The sequence below is a fragment of the Sceloporus undulatus genome, chromosome 5 (genome assembly GCF_019175285.1).
Source record: "Sceloporus undulatus isolate JIND9_A2432 ecotype Alabama chromosome 5, SceUnd_v1.1, whole genome shotgun sequence".
Taxonomy (NCBI): domain Eukaryota; kingdom Metazoa; phylum Chordata; class Lepidosauria; order Squamata; family Phrynosomatidae; genus Sceloporus; species Sceloporus undulatus.
This window is the reverse complement of record NC_056526.1, coordinates 11,648,285-11,665,107: the sequence shown is the minus strand read 5'-3', so window position 1 is coordinate 11,665,107 and position 16,823 is coordinate 11,648,285. Positions and strand designations below refer to the sequence as shown.

At 41.2% G+C, this 16,823-nt stretch overlaps 2 protein-coding genes across 7 annotated transcripts in view; both read left to right on the top strand.

Moving 5' to 3' along the window:
- The first annotated feature begins 5,224 nt into the window (after nucleotides 1-5,224).
- On the top strand, nucleotides 5,225-9,735 carry LOC121931824 (ATP-binding cassette sub-family C member 9-like). The gene is made up of 3 exons (XM_042469891.1): nucleotides 5,225-5,344; nucleotides 8,288-8,454; nucleotides 9,609-9,735. Exons 1-3 carry the CDS (start codon nucleotides 5,337-5,339, stop codon nucleotides 9,722-9,724), a joined length of 291 nt encoding a protein of 96 aa, XP_042325825.1. The 5' UTR covers nucleotides 5,225-5,336; the 3' UTR covers nucleotides 9,725-9,735.
- Nucleotides 9,736-13,849: 4,114 nt separating this feature from the next.
- Nucleotides 13,850-16,823, top strand: part of ABCC9 (ATP binding cassette subfamily C member 9) — a 136,017-nt gene continuing 133,043 nt past the window's right edge. For 5 of the 6 annotated variants that reach the window (XM_042469868.1, XM_042469866.1, XM_042469867.1 and 2 more), the window contains exons 1-2: nucleotides 13,901-13,976; nucleotides 16,387-16,631. In XM_042469868.1, the coding sequence (XP_042325802.1) occupies nucleotides 13,925-13,976; nucleotides 16,387-16,631 (297 nt within the window). In that variant the 5' untranslated portion in view covers nucleotides 13,901-13,924. Of the gene's footprint in view, nucleotides 13,977-16,386; nucleotides 16,632-16,823 lie in introns of all 6 variants that reach the window. The other variant, XM_042469862.1, reaches the window with a different exon arrangement.

The following is a 16,823-nucleotide window of genomic DNA, read 5'->3' as shown; positions in this document are numbered from 1 at the left end:
TCATGACTGCTTCTGACGTACAAAGTACAGTGTGATCGCTACATGGGATGAGTAGCCATGCATATGCCACCCTTACCTAGAAAGGGGAAGCCCAGAAGAAAACTGGGAAACAGGCAGAAAGAAAACTTTTCCCCTCGTCCCCCCCCCAAAAAAATGGAAAAATTGAAAAAGGGACAAAACCCAATTATGGAATGTTTTATTTTAGCATGATGAATACAATCTTTAAGAAAATGTGTTCATATATTCTCCAAGTCATTTCTAAAAACTACGTACAGTATCAGATTATTCTAATTTCTGTGCACTGAATGAGGACAAGGAAGTCCTGGGTTACAAACTTGAACTCTCCAACGCAAGAGTAAGATGCATTTCTTCCTTTAGGGGGCACTGAAAGAATCTGGTCTATGTTTGGAAACGCTCAGACTAAATCAAGAAATAAAGTGACATCTGAAAGGGTAGAGAAACTTCTTTTAATCTGGGCACACCTTCCGTTTTTAGAAGTCCATGATAATGGTGATGATGACAAACATAACAAAGCAGAAGCAGAGACTGAAACTGATACTGATAACCAGGATTGCATCCACACTGCAAAAATAATGCAGTTTGACACCGCTTTAACTGCCATGGCTCAGTGCTATGGACTTCTGGGATTTGCAATTTTATGAGACATTTAGCCTTCTGTGTCAGAGTTCTGGTGCCACAGCAAACTACAATTCCCAGGATTCTGTAGCATTCAGCCATGACAGTTGAAGTGGCGTCAAACTGGATCATTTCTGCAGTGTGGATGTAGCCCAGAGCTTGGAAAATGAATCTGATTAAATGTCATACCTATTAACTGAATCTAAGTCCCTCCTCCCTTCCACACAGTCGCCCCACTCCCCAATTCCTTTTAAGGGGATGAGTGCTTTATGTGTATTTGCTCTAACTCTTGTTCATCTGTTAGGTCGGTATTTTCTTGTTCTGTATTCTTGATTACTCTCCTCTCCTGGATCCATAGATTCAATCTTTTCCCCATATTTGGACCAAAATTCTTTAGCTTTCTGAACCGAATTTAGTTTACACTGTATTTTAATATACCAACTGTGATAATTTTATGCCAAATCAAATTGTGCGTAGATATATTTTATATTCCTAAAGTAACAAAGTGACTTTCAATCTGTAAAAAGTGCCAATGTTGTATTTTTTCAATTTTTCTAAAAATTTCCATTTACCTCCTGAAAAAACCCTGTCCCTGGCTTCCAATTTTTTGGAAATTTTACATCTCTACCGCACCCTAATTCCCTGTCCTACCTACCCTTACATGTTGCAGCAAAGCTCACAGATTAGTCCACTCTTAGCCATCTTGTATTGCTAGCCATCGTGCTTTCCCAGGCCCAGGTGTCTTCCACCTGTCCTCAGGTGTGCTGTCACTATGCTCCGCCATAGCGTACATCCTTTCTAAAAGCCAGGAAAGGCTGCAGCAATTTGCTTTTGTCTACTGGGAAGGACAAGATTCTGCCCCCGTGTCTCCTCTTCCTGCACTGAGTTAATTGAGCACAAACCTTTTTGCACATTGAAGGCAGTTTGCAACAGTTGAAGTAAGCAGTAGACAAATGAGAAAAATGGGAGGAGGAGAAAGAAAATGGGACATTTTAAAAGCAGATAAAAAAAATGGGATGACAGAGGGTTAATCAGGACTATCCCTGCAAAACTGGAATGGTCGGCGGTTATGAGGAATTTGAAGAGGTCTTAATTCTATAGATAGTATAAGCATAATTATTATTAGGTTTTCATGTACTTGCATTTTTTAGTTTTGCTCCTTTTTATTTTGTAAGCTGCTATGAGATCCAGCTTTGCAGAAGAAGGGGGGGGTATAAATAAAATAACAGAACACAGTACAGTCATGCCGATTAGAAACAGGTGAACTCTAAAAAAAAAATCCACAATGTGTGCAGCTTTTCCAGACTTGAATGAGAAAATAGCTCTGCAGATGTGTCCTAATCCACTTTAATGCTGTAGAAAACAATTTTGTTTCCCCCATCTCACCCCACAAAGATGTCAGATGGCTGAGGCATAAAGCTTGGGCATTAATGTTTAGTGCATTTTCTTCACAGGCATGTATGTTAATGGCTTTGGGATGTTTTCTGCTATCCGCTTTGCCTGCTCTTAAACTGGCAGCAGTGAGTGCATCCTGCACAGTGAACTGCAGACTGGAATAAACTGCAAACTGCAGTAATATGACATCCCTGGGGTGTCATTTCTACATCCACCCTCCTTCCTCAGAGTGCTGTGATTCATCCTGGTAAGTCCTTTTTATTAAACAAGTGGTGGGTGACAAAGGGAGTTAGATAGGGACTAAAAGATGTATAGCATAATGCAGGAGCTTTCCTGTTGAGCATGAGTGTTATGTAATGTCTTTCAAGTCATGCAGGCTGCCTCTAAGAAGAGTATGGAAATTGTAATGATTTATGTGGGCATTAGGATGATAATTGTATGTCCCGCATCCTGACGACCCTTTGCAAATGGCATTTTCTGGTTGGCTGCTCCATCAGTTCTGCAGAGGAGAAAGCGAGGCTGCAGCTACTTGCAGCAGGAGCATCCTGAAATGATCCAAAATTGTCCCCATGGGCTGGGTCAAGTGGAAGATATTAAACACTATGTTTTACATTATCCCTGGTATTGTAATATAAGAGGGAGATTTCTGAGTCAGATTACTACCAGATTTTCAGGATCCCAAGAGGAAGATATCAACAATGCTTACCGGCAGATATGCTCCTGTACATTACTTATCAAGTAGCTATTTTGTTGGCTCTTAAAATTAAAAAGGACTAAAATGAGGGGGGGGGTAGACAAAAAAAGAACAATACATAGCTGATGTATCTTTGCCCAAATTTTAGTAAGCATTTCGAATTTTAGATGTATGTTTTTTGTAATATATATATGTGTGTGTGTGATGTAAATACTGCTTTGTATTTTTTTTACCTTTTTGTTTTTGAAGTTGTGTTAATGTATTCCTAATGGTTTATATTATGATTTGGGATGGCAACATTAAACTTACTTAGAATTATAGAATCATAAAGTTGGAAGAGACCCCGAGGGCCATCCAGTTCAACTCGCCAACATGCAGGAACTCACAATAAAAGGACCCCTGACAGATGGCAGTCCAATCTCTGTTTAAAAACCTCCAAAGGAGATTCCAGCACTCTCTGAGGCAGCATGTTCAACTGTCAAACAGTTTTTACTGTCAGGAAGTTCTTCCTAATGTTTAGGTGGAATCTCTTTTCCTGTAATTTGCATCCATTGCTCCAAGTCCTAGTCTCTGGAACAGCAGAAAACAAGCTTCCTACATCCTCAACGTGACATCCCTTCAAATATTTAAACAGGGCTATCATATCACCTCTTAACCATCTATTCTCGAGGTTAAATGTACCCAGCTCCCTAAGTTGCTCCTCATAGGACATGGTTTCCAGAACTTTCACCATTTTGGTCACCCTTCTTTGGACACGCTCCAGTTTGTCAGTGTCCTTTTTGACTTGTGGTGCCCAGAACTGGACAGATTATTCCAAATGAAGTGGGACCAAAGAAGAATGGAATACCTCCTTTGATCTATTCTAGACACTATATTTCTATTGATGCAGCCTACTTACTTACATACATACCCGGGAGTAAGACCCACTGACACAAATGAGTCAGGCTTGCTTTAAGGTTTATATTCATAGTGTAATTTAGCGCTGTAATATGCATTTATATAATAGCTTTGTCAATTAAAATGGGAATGACTGTTTTGAAATAGCCCTAAATAACCGAAAGGCACCATATCCCATCTGATCTCAGAAGCTAAGCAGGTTCACCCCTGGTTAGTACTTGGATGGGAGGCTGCCCATAAATACCAGGTGCTGTAGGCTATATTTCAGAGGAAGGAATTGGCAGAGCCACCGGAGTATTATTTGCCTAAGAAAGCCCTGTGAAATTCATGACGTTACAATAAGTTGGTAGACGACTTGAAGGCACATACACATATTGAAATGTCACATATTAGTAATGACATTTTCAACATGGAGCTTTTTTTTTCTTTTGGTCACAAGGTCCAAGTTCAAATTCACCCACATTGGGTTAGGTATGTGTGTGGATCTAATTACTCATGTTTATATTACACATTTCTCTCATTGTGCTTAAGGTTTATAGTCTTCCTCATCCTTATTTTATCCTTTCAAAAACCATGTTAGGTATGCCACGCTAAGACAGAATGTCTGCCTGAAGGTGTTCCAGTGACTTTCAGACTGGAGGCTGGACCTTTCAGTCCCACTAACCATTATACAACATTGTCTCTCTCTTTCCAAATACAAACACACAAATGCACCTATACATAGGAACATACCAGGGCTGCATCTGAGGCCCATTACAGACGGGCTACAAGTGCCGTGTTGGCACCAAAATTAGGGTTTCAGAGTGCACGGCAACCACACACTCTGCAACCCTAATACGTATGGACAGCGCCATCTTTATGTGTCGCTGTCCATATGTGACATGCGTGCATGACACAAGCACGGCACCGCATCCATACCTCCAGGCCCCGCGCTTGCATCATGAGCACGTCACAGTGATGACGTCCTCCCTGTGTGCTGAAAAGAACCAGCTCTCTTCTATGCCAACATTTTCTGAAGATGCCAGCCACAGATGCTGGCGAAATGTCAGGAATAAACTCTTCTAGAACATGGCCATGTAGCCCGAAAAACCCACAAAAAACTAACCTTGATTTTACTACACCATTTTGCTACATCATTGTCTATAAAGAGACTTGAACATCCGTGGATTTTGGTATCCATTGGGGGGGGGGTGTCATGGAACCAAATCCCAACTGAGACCAAGGGCCCACTGTATTATTCTTGTCTTGTTAAGGGCTGTGTTGACAGGCAGTTAAAATTTCTTTTCCCAGCTTCACCTGTTGAATACGTGCCAGTCCAAAAGCTTTTAAATGGGCAAGAAGCCATGCCCAAAGGACGAAAATGGAAATGAGACTGAAGGCCTTGGAGTATCCTCCAGACAAGAAAGGAGAGATTTTTTAGCACAAAATTTTAAATAAGTAAGTAAAAACAAAAGGAGATGTTAGCTTGGTTCCCCCAAGTTTCCTGCCCTCTTGAGTGCACGTATGAGAAAGACAAGAAGAATCTGTACATTTCAGAAACCCGATAGGAGGCAGCAGCTGATCTTCCCATCACCAGCCTAAAAATACTCCACTTTTCTGGGTCTTGTGTGTCGGCTTCTTCTAGCAGAGCAGATCGCTGTCGTCTGAATGATAACGGTCACACCCAAAGAAGTTTTGTGTGGCATTTTCTGTCTGGGTGTGTGTGTATTTGTGTATGGGAAGGTAAGACACTCTGAGCAATTTGATCTGGGCTGGAAAAGTACTTTCCCTCTTGTTTGTCTTATACCTTATGGTACAAAATATCCCCCACCCTCCTTGTATTTCAGTGTTGAAAACAGTTTTAAGGTGTTCTTCAACAGCTCTGTACCGATAACTTTGTCATCCTGATTTAAAAAATAAAATCTTCCATGCCTGCTCCTTTTCCTTCTTTTCTCCACCTCCTCCTTCTTCTGTTTCCTTCTCTGGAAATTGTGACAGCAACTTTTTACCGGTTTGGTAACAGTCTGTTGCATAGTCTAAAGGCAGGCAGTGTTGCATGATGACTGTTTCAAGATGATTTTCTTTAGACAAAGGAAGAGAAAGATGCAAAAGAGCTATTTATATTATTGCAAATTGCCTTTGCAGCAATATTTTCTTCTTATTATTAAGCAAATATGTGATTGTAACTTTTTCTTAGTAATTCCACCATGGTGAGGAAGTTTGAGGAGGGTTCAAATTGCCATGCAGTCATAGAAACCCATTGGGTGACCTTGAGCAAGTCACACTCTCTCAGCCTCAGAGGAAGTTGTCAAAAAAGAAAACTTTCCCAATCTCTGTACAATGGTATGCACGATTATTCAAAAGCATGGCCCATTATGCTCAGTGAGACTTAGTGTATAGACTCAGTGAGACTACAGTGCAGAAAGAATGCAGACCAACACCAGCTTAATTGCTATGGTGCCATCCTACAGAATCCTAAGATTTGCAGTTTTGTGAAGCTCCAGCACTCTTTGGCAGAGAAGGCTGAAGACCTTCTCAGGATTGCATAGGATGGAGCAACACCACTCAAAGTGATGGCAAACTGCATTATTTCTATGGTACAAATGCACCTGGCTCTCAGAAAAGTGTGTTCTAAGACTACAGCTTTACTCTTTTGTGAGGTTTCATCGAGACCCACATCTTTTCATCTTAATAATCTCTTCATCCTGCTACTTACATTATTCTTTATCGAATATAGATAAAATAATTTTGATATTTTTGATTAATATGGCAGCCCATCTCATTATTCAACAATATCAAAGTAACCATTTCTGTCCTTTACCTTATTTAGTAAAGAATGATGATGTAGGATGAAGAATATGGAGCAGAGAAAACAAAGTACAGGTTCCTAATGTGCAATAGTTAAATAAGTGTTAGAATCTAGCTATACATACATGATTTTGGATCCAGATCTCCAGTACCTGGTGGCCCTGAGGCCTGGGCAGATCATTTATCTATCAGGCTAACCCACTTCATAGGATTCTTGGGAGGATAAAATGGCATAGATTCATTGAACTGCATGGAGGAAGGGCATGAGACAAATGTGCTAAATATTAAACCGTTATACAGAGCTTGGAAAAGTTATTTTTTGTACTATAACTAATGTATCTCATCTGATTTTGCAATCTAAGGAGTGTCACACCTGAGAAATATTACCAGCAGGTATTATTAAAGATCTCCAAGGTTGGGACTGAATTCTATATGAAACCCTGGGGAGCTATTGCTAGATGGACGAATAGTCTCATTCAACATAAGGAAGTTTCCTGTATTCTAATTAAATTAGATTAGGTTGGGTTGGGTTGGATTAGTTTGGATGCAGAAAATTGTTGTTGCATGCCTCCTCACTGTTTTCGATTTATGGAGACCCTAAGGCAACCCAACATGGGGTTTTCTTGGCAAGTTTCTTCAGAGACGGTTTGCCATTGCCATCCTCTGAGGCTGACAGATTGTGACTTGCCCAAGATATGTTTGTGTGTTTGTGTGCATGTGTGTTTGTGTTGGGCTTGAATGGATCACAAGTAAGACCCATTAACTTTAGAAAGAAAAGCAGTATGACATATTGGTTTGGGTGTTGAACTGGGAACCTAGAGACAAAGCTTTGAATCATCGCTTGTCCATGGAAATCCACTTGCTAGTCATGGGCACATCACACTCTCTCAGCCTTAGAGGAAGGTAAGGGCAAATCCCTCTGAACAAATCTTGCCAGGAAAACTCCACGAGAGGTTTGCCTTAAGGTTGCCATAACTTGGAAATGACTTGAAGGCAAACGAGAACAACAAATTTTACAAAAGTCTGTTTCTGATGGTGATAGAAACCACTAGAATTGGATGATTGATCTGGCTTGATTGAAATGCAAAGCTGCCTACATTTTGAGATTCCCTTTGGAAATGTGGCTGTGGTAATTATCCTGCACTTAAGAAACTACACCACTGTGAAGGGTTGGATTCAGTGTTTTCTGTTATAAATCCCACCAAATCTGTATTTCATCCATTTCTTTATTCAGTCCTTAGTTGCCTATCTCTCCTCTTGTTCTTATTTTGTGACTTCAAGTCCTTTCTGAATTATGTTTTCCAGAGTCACAGTCCATTGTTCAAACGACTACATCACGTTAACTCTCATCACCACCTGCCTTTCTCTTTGTTTCTAAAACCAGCTTGAAATACTCAATAAGATGATCAGTCCTTCCCGTCCCTGTCTTATGCTTTTCTGCCTGTGACAGAAAAAGCTTCATTGGCTTGGTTTCTGAACGTCCAAAAACACACTTACCATCTTCTATTGTGCAACAGTCTAGAAACCTATTTCTGGCTTGTACCACTTTGGATGACAAGCATGGGCTCATGCAATTGAATGATCTTGCGATCAGTTAAAATATCTGCACATAGAAAATGGGTGTGTCATCTGTTTGAGATGCTAGTTTTCTATATGAATGGAAGTTTTGTATGGAGTAGACTCACTTTAGTGACTCTGCCTTATGCTGAAGGAGTACATCCCAAATATAGGTTTGCCAAGTCAGAGATAACTCGACAATAACTGGAGTGGAATTTTCTGGTGGCAATAGATTTTTTATGTTTTGGCTGAGAAAAGGCAACGATAAGAAACTTCTCCTGGTTTTATCACAACTTTTCTTGTTTCTTTTGCTTTTGATAGTACACCTGTTTCAACAGAAGAAATGAAAGTCGCATTTTGTGGCAATGACAACCCTTCTGCCTACAATATGAGTGGAGGCTTCTTAAGTAATGTCTGCTTTCTGGATGCCCTCAACTTGGTACCCCATGTTTTCCTCTTATTTATCACCTTTCCTATATTATTCATTGGTAAGTAATCAAGCTGCTAATATCTGGACAATCTGCCGTAACAACAACGACAACAACACAATGACTTTTCTCATTCCATTGAAATGTTTATAATATTTCTTCATACTGTATACCTGGCCAAGAGCATTTGGTGGCTCCAGTGTTGGTGTGGTGTTGAATCCATCCTATCTTCTGTCTAAACTTGATGGGAATTCCTTTCTCCCAAATATTGGACTAATTTTTTACAGTTAGGAATGTAACAACTTGAATCATAGAATCATAGTGTTGGAAGAGACCACAAGGGCCATCCAGTCCAACCCCATTCTGTCATGCAACGGAAATCACAATCAAAGCTCCCGACAGATGGCCATCCAGCCTCTGCTTAAAGACCTCCAAAGAAGGAGACCCACTACACTCCAAGGGAATGTGTTCCACTGTCGGAGAGCTCTACTGTCCGGAAGTTCCCCTAATGTTGAGGTAGATCTCTTTTCCGAGCTTTCATCCATTGCTCCAGGTCCTGTTCTCTGGAGCAGCAGAAAACAAGCTTGCTCCCTCCTCAATAGATATCCCTTCAAATATTTAACAGGGCTACATCACCTCTTAACCTTCTTTCTTCCAGACTAACATCCCCAGCTTCTAGTCGTTCCTCATAGGACATGGTTTCCAGACCCTTCCATTTTAGTTGCCCTCCTTTGGACACAGATGAGTGAGATGTTCATTTGCTTCCTTAACTTGTTTTAAAAAATTAATTATTAAGAAATTAAGATGGAGAAATGAACTTGAAAGAGTGCCCATCCAGGAAAGGATCCTTAGCTCTTCAGAAATTGATCTCTTGTGTTCATCTGTGTTTGGGGTGCTGAACTGGGTGTTGCCATCTATTTTCTTTCTAATGGGTCCTTATCAAGCACACACCATCTTCTCTATCCTGGGAAGAGTTCTATCACATGATTTGGCTAATACCAGTGGTGAGAATTTTATGGATACATTTTTAGATACACTTCCAACTTTGGAAATAAAATTTTCAAACTTTTCAAGGTTTCTTCTAAAATGGATGAGATACTAGCATATGAGAATGAGATACCAATATGTGAAAATGCGAGGGTGATGCTAATAGACCAATCATTCTTCAACTCAGGATTGCCTTTCAACACTGTTTTATGCATTCTTTGTTTCAGGATGGGGAAGTCAAAGCTCCAAAGTTCAGATCCATCACAACAATGGCTTCACTTCCTGGACACAATTTGCGGTGGATTTGACGTTTACCTCCTGTTTGTGCATGTATGCGAAATAGGGGAAGGCATCGTTCAGATACGTAAGAACAAAAATGTTTTGCTAATACACTTTCATACACTTGCAAAATCTTGCTAATACACTTTCATACTTGCAAGGTTTAAAAGATTTGAGAAATCAAATGGCCAAAGCAATATACATCTATTAAAATGGAATAGGATAATACTAAAGAAACAAAACTGAAATGGACTTTAAGCCAGGGGGAAAAGTTGCCTAAGGCCCGTTACAAACGGGCTTTAAGGACGGCACTCAGTGTACTAGGGTTAGGAAGGGCCGGTGCTTCCGCACCCCTAACCCTAGTACGGACTGAGTCTGTACAAAATGGCACCACCCTCCACATGGGGGCCCCATTATGACGTCACGACCGTGCCGCCTCTATATGGGGCGGCGCGGACGTGACATCGTCGCTCCGCCGAGGGCGCTTAATGCGCCCTTTGAGTGGAGCAGGAAGGAGCTCTGTTTCGGAGCTCTCCTGGTTGTCGTCGCTCTGTTTGCGTTGCTGGGCGCAGCCTTCGACAGCTGCGCCCAGCACGCAAGGGAGAAAGGGACCAAGCGGCCCCTTTCTCCTCCTCCCCGCTGCCGCAGGGTGTCCTGGGGCTTGAAGCCCCAAGGACACCCCTTTCCAGGCTGGGGGAAGCGGCCTTTTGCCCAGAAAGCAGTGGATCGGGGCCTCAGCGGCTGCCGTTCTAGCCACTGGGCTCCAATACACCGGAGAGCGTGCCTACAGGCGCCTCAAAGGGGTGGTTCTTAACGTGCCCTTATTAGATAATTGCACATTTAGAGAGAAAATGCATTAAAAACGTATGATCCGAAGAAACACAAAGCCTCCTGGACCCAGGAAGAGTTTTGCCAGTATTCATAATTTTTTTATAAGTGCCTTCAATACTCAGTTGATTCACTCGGATTGCAGAAACAGCAAGACCATTTACAGATGTGTGCAGCTGGCTGCCAACGTCATTATTCAGCAGAAGGATGGTGTAGTTGCAACCACCGCTGCAGGTTTATGTGAGGCCTAGATCCACACAACCAAGTGCAAATTTGGATGTTGGCAATATATATTATTGTGTGTTTTTGTTGTGTGTCTTTAAAGTTTCTGACTTATGTGACCCTAATGGGATATGTCATGGAGTTTTCTTGGCAATATTCTTAAGCAGAGGTTTGCCATGGTCTTCCTCTGAGAGTGAGAGAGTGTGACTTGACCAAAATAATCCAGCCGGTTTTCAGACTGAGTGAGGATATAACCTGGTCTCCAGATCATAGTCCAGTGCTCAGACCATTACACCACACTGGCTTGCCATTAGTTTCTACCATACCATTGAATGAGGCATTGAAGTGTGGATAAACTGAAGGTTGACTTGAATTCATGGAAGTAAAACACTGCCCTGCTGTAGATTAATGCTGTAGAATTAATGCACTTTAAACTGTCATGGTCATTCCATTGAATGCTAGGATTGTAGTTTATTTTAGCACAGAGCTTCTGACAAGAGCTAAATCTCTCACAAAATGACAAATCCCAGATTTCCCTAGCACTGAGCTATGGCAGGTAAAATGGTGTCAAACTGCATTAATTTGTAGTTTAGATGCAGCGGAGTTTTAACCTCTCACTATATAGTGCATCCCCTTGACTGCTGTACTATGCCAGCAAGACACCTTTCGATATCCCTTTCTTTGTGTAGACGGCTGCATACCCCGCCATCTCCATCTCTTTCTTCCTCGCCATAATGGGATTTGTAGCGCTACAAACATCATAGTATTTATCACAACATGAGACATCAATTTTCCCAAGCTACTTCTTGGTAAGTACTGTTAATACCTAACTTGTCTCTGTCACTATGTCATCTCTGTGGCTATGTCTATCTCTATGGCTATGTCTATCTCTATTTACATATTATATATTCAAGCAATCTTCATGCAGTGTGTTTCTTAAAGTAGCCTGATTATTGTTTTTATTATTATTATTCTTTATTTATATAGCGCTGTAGATTTGCACAGTGCTGTACTTAAAAACAATAAATATAAAAGAGTAACACTGCCTATGGCGTACATCTAAGACATATTTGGGCATATTATGTATCTATATTGATATCTAACGAGCTAGGGATTGCTTTGACTGTTCTAGAAAAGTGGGAATGAACTACCTTTGCTTGTATGTAGATGGAACAAGGTGTGAATGTGGCTAAGTTTCCCTTTCCACTAGATCTTTCTCTTTTATAGATACATGCATACACACAGCACACAAATACATACATTTCAACTCACACCCGCCCCCCCCCCATTTCAGCTGATCACTGCTAGAAAACTGATGATGGGTGTTTTGTTTACTCTTCCCAGTGCTAAATACGGTACTGTAAATCACATGTGTATGTGTACGTATTATATAACTATGTGTTTTATTTCCTTTGTGTGTCCCAGCTCTTTCTGTATTGGATCATGGCCTTTTCCCAAAACTTCAATATTCAAATATTGCCAAGACGGGATCCATTTGCTCAGCTACGTTTCTGTATCATGGAATTATGGTTGACTCTATGGGTTGTTAATGGCGGTGGAGATCAATGTCATCCGCATTAGGGTATGTCTTTCATAGATGTATTGCTGGTAACTCTGTGACACCATTTGCAACCACTCGAATTGGGGGATTTTTGCATTTGCTGAAATCTGATTTGTCACCTCTCAAAGGGGTCTCTTCCACTGTTCAGTAAAACATTATCCCAAAGCTCTTGTCATCCTTGTTTTGGCTGCTTGCCTGTTCATGTACAATTCCTGCTTATAAATTTTTGCTGCACATACTCATTGTTGCTTTCTTGGCCTGTTACAGACAGCAAAATAAAGCTGCTTCGAGTCACGTGGAGGTATGGTGTTTCAATGATCATGTGTCCTAAGAGTCCAGAAGTCGCACCAAAGCACGCTCCAGCCCTAAGGACTGGAACGTGGCTTTGGTATGGCTTCTGGACTCTTAGGACGCATGCATCATTGAACACCATACCCCACTGTGACTCGAAGCAGCTTTATTTTGCCTGGCTGTACAGGCCCTAAAGCCTAGAGCCCATAGAGCAGTGCTGAATAATACCCAGCTGTGTTCTCCGACTTTTACTACGTTGCAAAGGCTAGGAGAAACCAAGAGAAATCCATGCTGCAATAGAAGGCAGCTAATTTCCTTCATATATAACTTATGGAAAAACACTTCCCACATTCCTGAATTTTAGATAGGCGATATTCAAAAATGCTAAATAATATAAGTGCCAGTATGTACTTAACTGCTTATGGAGGCACTAAGGTGTATATTCATTTTTAATAGTATATGCATAGAATATTTGTGAAAACAAAATCTGGATTAGACAGAACTGGATAATTTATTTTTATCCATCCTTTTGTTGCCGTTTTCATCCCTCCTTGTCATTTTTATGGGGTAAAGAGTGGGGACATCCATTTTCCATAAATACAACGAAATGCTTGTAACTCACTTGAAAGTACCCCTGTGTGTTAAGGAGTACTACTCTGAATTTGTATGCAATGTTTAATTTTAGAAATTTTCTTCCTACTGTGAAAAAGTTTTGAAAACTGAGTGGTTTTAAAACTCAGTCTCCATTCAAGACTTACTCTGTGCAAAAATCTAACATTTTTTGTGCAGAAAATGCCAGTTTTGTGCAAAAAATTCAAATTTTGATATAAAATAAATCAGATTAGTCAGTCCAGGATTTTCCCCATCAGGGTTTCCTAGCACTCAAGAGTACCTTTTTAAAAACCATTTTGGGGGAAATATTGCAAATATCTTTCCTTTTGCTCTTGTTCAAAACCTTCTTCTCATAAGTTTAGTGAACCATGCTTATGTTAGGTTAAAATTACTGTAGTTTTCGTTGCTTAATGTATCTCACATACAACCTCTCTTGTATCTTGCTTGTGTCTTTTTGAAAAGCAGGTGGCTCTACAGTAGGTAATATTTTTTTGTTCCACTCAAGCTGAGACCCGTGTTTAGAAAAATCACTGTCACTTAATGAGGCATGTCCTGTTTTATCCCAGGGTATGTATTTTTCCACAAACCCTCAAAAGTAAAGCCTCCTGAAGATCTTCAGGATCTGGGTGTGAGGTTTCTCCAGCCCTTTGTCAACTTGGTCTCCAGGCAACATATTGGTGGATGAACCCCTGATATATCTGCTCACAGAAAACCAATTGACTTGAAGGCAATTGGGAAGCTGCCATAGCAATGCGAGCTCTTACAAACTATGTCTGCTTGAAAGATGCCTATGAAGAGCAAAGGTAAGGACTGATATTATTTCTTATTGTTAAGCATAGAACAATGGTTTTTCCAGCCATGTTTCCCCAGAATCTGGATTTCTTTCAAATTTGGTCTATCTTTAAGGCACGCTGAGACAGCTCTGCCTGACCTCTGTGCCAGACACCATAAAAGGCAAGAAATACAACTATTACCTCATTGTAATAGGTTTTACCCTATTGGACAGAGAGGGCCACATAGGTTTTCGTTATGGAGAAATTGTAGTATTTTTCTGAGGTTGCCTGGTATTTGGATCCTCAGTGAAGTCCTTGTTAACTATCTCAACATCTCAGAAACCAGTTGGTGAGTACATGAGACAGGATCTTCTCTGCAGTGGCACCTCTGTTGTGAGCCTCCTCCTCAGGGAGATCAGGCTGGCTCTGTCTGTTGAGCTTCCAGTAGGGGACCAGGACTGCATGTTTTGTTTGGCCTTTGGTCCTTAAAATCTGGAACCCTGGATGAACTGCTTAGTTAAGAAAATGTAATTACGTAATGACTCCTCCTCCGCCCATGCCTACTTTACTGGATCAGGGAAGAAGGTCCATCTGCTTCCAATTGGGGTGCAAATAGGATGATTTTTCAAGCCTCCTCCTGCAAGCAGTGAAGCAGTTATAAAGACTTCCAACAGGAGTCCTGTTCTGATTATGGCAGATCCCAGAATTCCCCAGCATTGGTCCAGGACTGTTAAGTGATGTCCAAACTGGATTATTTATGCAGTGTGTTTTGGCACAAGAAGTGATAGCATGAGCTTTCTTAGATTCTGTCTCTATCTGGGTAATGCCCTCTCCCATTTTTGGTGAATTATAAGTGGCCCTCCTGGGTAAAGCTTGATGTTTCATACAGATGGAGCAAAGTCCAATCCTTGCCCTTTCCACTTTTAAAAAGCAAACTATCAGCAGAACAGGGTTCATTTCGGAAGGCAGGTGGTCAGAGTTTTGTAAAATTCACTGGCTTTGCTGGCTGGAGAACTTTGGAGACGTAATCCAAAAAAGTAGCCCAGTCTAAGCTTTGCAACATCATATATCACAGGATCCTCAAGAAGCTGTTAACGTAATGTTTTGTTTACTTGAGTAAACAAAAGCATTACTCAAGAATAGTTACTCAAGCGTAGCTGCTCACAGACTCCTAAAAGAGTCTGATGAGTCCAGCTTTCTTGTCTGACGTGAACAGAGATGGTTTGGACTTCATTCCATCTTCATGCAGAATCCAGGAGTCTGCTCATCCCTGAGATTTGATCATACTTTATTGAAAGACACTGAGTTGAAGCTGACTGGGTTCCCCTCCCCTACATAACTGTATTTAAGATACTTTTAATGGGCAGCTTTCTGAGAGAAGCCAATGGCTTAAGGTACGAATGAGACAAGTTCGTTCCCAGGAATGGTACAACAAAGGTTCTTTGACAGCAGAACTACGCAAATGCAGCCAATTTATCAGTGGAAAAATCAGTGGCATAATTCTTCATTCATTCATTATTCATTCATTCATATTCATTCAGTTTTTTATGCCCTGCTCTTCCACCAGAGTGGCTTACAAATTGTTAATTACTCATGTAAAGTCGAAGGCTTTCATGGCCGGCATCCATGTTTTTTTTGTGGAGTTTCGGGATATGTGGCCATGTTCTAGAAGATTTTCTTCCTGACGTTTTGCCAGCATCTGTGGCTGGCATCTTCAGAGAATGTTTGCCTGGAAAAGTTGGGTGTATATATGCTGTGTGAGCCTGGGAATGCAGGAGTGTTTTGCCTGTGTATTGTTCTGTGCTGATGGCTGGCCTCAGGCTGGGAGGCTAATGCAAATGAGGATTAATGTCTGCTAATTGGTGATCATTATCTGCTGGGAAAGCCCCTGACTCTGAATGGTTTCCCATTTGCATTTGCTGAGTCCTTATTTTGCTATTCATCAGGACTGGTAGCCAAATTTTATTCACTTTAAGGGTTTCTTCTTTCCGGTTGAAACTGGCCAGGTGTTTGTGGATTTCAATAGCTTCCCTGTGCATCCTGACATGGTAGTGGTTGGCATGGTCCAGAACTTCAGTGTTTTCAAACAGTATTTTATGCCCAGGATGGTTTGTGGCATGTTCTGCTACTGCTGATTTTTCTGGCTGGCCCAGTCTGCAGTGCCTCTCGTGTTCCTTGATTCTTGTTTGCACACTGCCTTTGGTGATCCCTATGTAATTACTCAGTTTCCTGCCCTCAGGTTTACAGTCTAAAAAAGACATGAAACAGAAGGAGGAGGGAATGGCAGTGTGGAAGGGGATCAAGTCCAGTGGTTCTTCTCTCCCTCAGAGGCCAGGGCCATGGCAGATGAATGGAGGGAGAGCACAATGGACAGTAGCTCAGTTTTAAATTATCTTTTATTTTATCAAATTGATTTGGCTCTACCCTATTTTCTTTTCCAGAAAAAAGTGGCTGACCATCCAAATCGTGTCCCTTCCATCTGGCTAGCGATGTATCAGGCTTTTGGGCGGCCAATCCTTCTCAGCAGCACATTCCGTTACTTAGCTGACCTTTTGGGGTTTGCTGGACCACTCTGCATTTCTGGGATTGTTCACAGTTTCTCCAATGATACCCAAAATGACATGAGCCCAAATGTTTCTGGTCTGTTCAATGGTACTGTGAGCTATTCTACCACATTATCTAAAGTAAGTGAATGATTTTGTCAACTTTATGTCAGCAGATAACATATTCCTTTCATTACCAGACCAGAATCCATCTGATGTATGTTTAGGTTCCCCTATAGAAGCAGTTGGTCTTTTTTTTGTCCAGCATGTAATGTCCTCATTCAGTTCAAAGCTGGGGAAGTGAAGTTGTGCATACATTGCTGTTGTGCATGC

Excerpts from the sequence above, each read along its gene's own strand:
- LOC121931824 (XM_042469891.1), top strand. Across the intron at positions 8,455-9,608 it reads CTTTCCTATATTATTCATTG|GATGGGGAAGTCAAAGCTCC; the intron begins GTAAGTAATCAA and ends TCTTTGTTTCAG.